At 42.5% G+C, this 4,213-nt stretch overlaps 2 protein-coding genes across 2 annotated transcripts in view; one reads left to right on the top strand and one right to left on the bottom strand.

The window, feature by feature from the left end:
* vstm5 (V-set and transmembrane domain containing 5) overlaps positions 1-2,881 on the top strand; it is a 5,928-nt gene extending 3,047 nt beyond the window's left edge. Inside the window, exons 3-5 of the mRNA XM_016671714.1 lie at positions 1,347-1,673; positions 1,999-2,142; positions 2,700-2,881. Of these exons, the coding sequence (XP_016527200.1) occupies positions 1,347-1,673; positions 1,999-2,142; positions 2,700-2,731 (503 nt within the window). The 3' untranslated portion in view covers positions 2,732-2,881. The remainder of the gene's footprint in view (positions 1-1,346; positions 1,674-1,998; positions 2,143-2,699) is intronic.
* Positions 2,879-4,213, bottom strand: part of med17 (mediator complex subunit 17) — a 9,869-nt gene continuing 8,534 nt past the window's right edge. Inside the window, exon 13 of the mRNA XM_007552494.2 lies at positions 2,879-3,989. Within this exon, the coding sequence (XP_007552556.1) occupies positions 3,781-3,989 (209 nt within the window). The 3' untranslated portion in view covers positions 2,879-3,780. The remainder of the gene's footprint in view (positions 3,990-4,213) is intronic.

Raw genomic sequence — 4,213 nt, 5'->3', positions numbered from 1 at the left:
AAGCTTCTCTGTATCTGAAGCTTCTCTGTATCTGAAGCTTCTCTGTATCTGAAGCTTCTCTGTATCTGAAGCTTCTCTGTCTGCTGGTTTGTTGGAAGAATTTCATCTGGATCCTCCAGTTAAAAACTTTAAAATGTTCAGTTTCACAATCTGCTGCAGCTCTTAAGTTTACATCCATGTCGGGTTTGTTTGTGCAGCTGATTTCTGCAGGACAGCAGCTCAGCACAGGCTAAAACTTTATGATGCTCCAGAGAATCATAAAGTTGTTATTAATGCAGCTCTAGATAAACTGGATTTCAGCCTGATTTAAAGGAACTCAGTGTTTCGGCAGTTTTTGCTCCTGATTAGAGTAAAAACTGAATTTTGTTTCTCCAAGTTTGGTTCTGCAGAATAAGACGGGTCCACAGCTCTCCATTCACTTTTATTATACTAGTTATTATTTTCCAAATAAATTAACACCTTCATTTAAAGCTGCGTTTTGTATTTACTTGTTTTCTCTGACTAATATTTCTGAAACGCTGAGCTTCCTCCTCCTGATGATGGTGAACAGAAACCTTCTCTTCTTTCCTGATAAACTTAAACACATTTAAAATTAAATTGTTTTTATTTTCATGACAAAGGCTGCAATTAAAAACATAAAATCTTACCAAGAGTTTTTAGTTTCCAGTGAAAATATCATCTATTATTTCAGGTTTTTCAGCAAATATAGAAGTTTGTTTTCAGTAAATAATTCCTTAATTTTGATGAAAAACTTCTCAGATTATTTCACTTACAAAACCGAAAAAATATCTTGTTACAAGGGGAACGAAACCTTTTCATTGTATTTTGGGGAAATTGTTGACTTTTCAAACTTTTTGTTTTTTTGACATTTTTAAACTCAAAACATTTCAGATGTTTTTCCAGCCAGTTTCTGAGATTAATTTGAAATTTCAGATCGGTATTTTTTTTGGCAAATTATTGATGTTTCCAACTCGCAGGTGCCCTCGTTTATTCTAGAAAATTTATTAAATTAATCTCAAAATTTTGGGGGGGTTTTCCAAGCAAGTTAATGATTATTTTTTGGGGGGGAATATTTTTGACTTTTCAAATTCAGAAATTGCTTTTTTTTTTGTTTTGTTTTTCAGAAAAATTTCTACGATTAATCTAAAAGTTTCTGAGTTTTTCTCTTGCGAATTTTCAACTTTCTGAGCTAAAAAATGTCCATGTTATTTATTTATTATTATTTTGAACATATTTTCTATTTTTGGATCTCAGAAATTTCTAGAACATTCCTAAGATTAATGTCAAAATGTTTGAGGTTTTCATTTTGGGTAAAATCTGAATCGTTTCCCCTCGTCCTCCGGCAGCCAGATCGATCTCCGTCAGCTCCTCCCAGAGGAACCTGATCCGGTCGGTGCAGGACGATGTCTTCTTCTCGGTGGACGTGACGTCTTCCGGCGTCCCCACCATCCGATGGAGCTTCATGTCCGGGGCGGTGAGCCGCCCCATCGGCGCCTGGCAGCCCGGCGGCATCACCAACATCACCCAGGACTACAGCGACCGGGTGAAGGCCTGCGACAACGGCTCCATGCTGCTGTCCGACCTGAAGCTGCAGGACGCCGGATACTACGTGGTGACGGCCGAGGACCCGGACGGGAACAGCCGCGACCTTGGCTTCGTCCTCAAAGTGAACGGTGGGTCCTCCAGATCGTCCTTTCGCCAAACTTTCTGCTAGAGAACATGAGCCGCAAGACAACAGACTGAGGCAGATCAACAGTCTGTAAATATCTGAGTGCAGGAGAGTCAAAGGTCGACTTTGAAGTGTGTTGATGAACTCCATTAGTCAGGTGTTAAAATATTAAAAGCAGTAAAAGGAAGGAGGGAAAGGTCAAAGGGCGAAAACTAGAGATAAAAGAAGATAAAAGCATCTCAGACAGCAAATCTTTGTTCTGTGAAGTTGGGGTCAAAGGTTAAATCGGTGTGACTCTGGATCCTGACTCCGGTCCGTCTGTCCTGCAGAGGTTCTGTACGAGGATCTGCAGTACCTGTCGGTCACGGCGCTGGCGCTGATGGTGGTGGCCGCTCTGCTCGCGCTGGCCATGTGGCTGCTGCACCAGGGCTGCAGGAAGCTGGGGGCGTGGCGACGTCGGCGGCGGATGCCAGGTGAGGCCTTCAAACGCTCACCGGAGAAACCAAAGCTAACGCTAAGCTAATGCTATTGGCGTGAGGACGGCGTCCCTCAGGGCGCAGGTCTGGGCCTCCTCCACGTTTTAAAGCATCTTTATGGAAAAACTGCAGCCGGAAAGTTTAATTTAAACTTTTTATTTTCTTACTGAAAAATTTAAGCTGAAATTATTCACACCGCTAAATTTCTGATTCATTTCTTCACTTTGGAACCAAAAATTGTCCTGGATTTTGTTTGTCCTACACAAAGTGATACTTGGATTAGGATCTATTTTTAAGAAAATGAAGATTTAGCGATAAGCATCCACACATACGTTCCCCTTTTAGTCCAATACCCTGAAATAAAAAGACACCAGTTTTCAGTTAATCTCCGTCTGAATGCTGCTGTTCTGGTTAGAAAGTGCTGCTCCTGCCTTTCTGTACATCAGCCAGCCGTTCCAGGCTGACGCTTTAACTTTACATCCACTGATGATTTGAGTTTGTGACCCATAAATATTCATACAGCCGCGGTGAGTCTCATGTTTGTCCCGTTGCAGCAAATGATGCGACGGAGCTGCAGCCTCTGTGATGAAGACATGAACTCCTGCAGAGTCCAGACTCCGTCCTGAAGCCCGGATCAGATTTTAAAACTCCTGCATCATGTTTACATTTTGAACTGAACATGTAAATACACCCGACTCCCCTTATTTATTGTGGAATTAAACCAACCGTGTGATTTTATCTCAGCTGTGTGGCTTTATTCACCATCGGGACCTGAACAGGTTTGAGTCCGAAAAGCAGAAACATGAAAAACTTTTTCTGTAAAAAAATGACAGGAAACGTCTGAATCAGAGCGTCACACTGCAGAAACACAGAACCAAGTATTTTAGTCCAGATCCTGAAATTAAATTAAATTAATTTTTAGATGACTGCAGATACACGTCTGTTTGCTTTGTTCCTTTTTTAGTTGCACTTCAAAAACACTAAATCTTACCAAGTAACTGTCTGTACTGCAAATATCTTAGTCACATTTCACTAAAACCTGGGAAAATTACTTATGATTCAGTTTGAAACATTTAAACTGTACTAAGATATTTTTACTAGAACAAAGTTACTCTGTAAGATTTTGTGTTTTTGCCGTGAGGACCTTGAGTTTCAAATAAAGTTTCAATCTAAAAACTTACAAGTAACATTTTGGCTTGTTTAGTTAAACTATTCCTTAATATTAAGTTTTAGTTCCTTTGGCAAATTATTTAACTAATAACCTGAGAAAAATGTCAGGTTATGAGTGAAATAATCTGTCAGAGGAACTATTTTAAAATCAATACTAAGAAATTACTGACCTAAATGATCCTAAAGGTATTTAGGTACAACAAGCTGAAAAGTTACCTGTAAGTTAGTTTTATGTATCTACAATCATCTGAAAATGACATAAAAGATATTTCAAGTTTTGCACCAGAAAATACTTTGTTTTTGTGTTGAACAGCAGATCTTCCTGCAGGTTTGTCGTTTTAAAAATCAGCAGTAAACAAATGTCTTCGCTTTTTCAAGTCCGACATGAATCTGATTCTGCTGAGCGAGAGCTGCCGTCCGGCTCCTCGGCTGAAGGTTGAGTGGAAGGAAAACCGTCGGCTCGGCCTACGGACAGGGAGTGAGCGCCGCCATGAGCAGCTCCATCTTGTAGACGAAGTTGCGTCCCTCCATCTTGCTCCAGTTGACCTCCTTGTGCGGTCCGCGCAGCTGGCTCCACTTGGCGTCCTGCACCACGTCGCTCTTCGGCAGCTCTTTGATCTGGCTGCGCGGGAACTGGACCAGAACCTTACAGCCGCTCTCCGGGCCGTTACGCACTGGAAGGAAAGCAGAGGCCGGGTCAGGAGCCGGAACCGGATCAGGAGCCGGGTCAAGAGCCGGAACCGGATCAGGAGCCGGGTCAAGAGCCGGAACCAGACCAGGAGCCGGCACCGGATCAGGAGCCGGGTCAAGAGCCGGAACCGGATCAGGAGCCGGGTCAAGAGCCGGAACCAGACCAGGAGCCGGGTCAAGAGCCGGAACCAGATCAGGAGCCGGAACC

This window comes from Poecilia formosa, unplaced genomic scaffold (assembly GCF_000485575.1).
Source record: "Poecilia formosa unplaced genomic scaffold, Poecilia_formosa-5.1.2 Scaffold48, whole genome shotgun sequence".
NCBI lineage: Eukaryota > Metazoa > Chordata > Actinopteri > Cyprinodontiformes > Poeciliidae > Poecilia > Poecilia formosa.
This window is presented reverse-complemented; position numbering and strand designations above follow the sequence as displayed.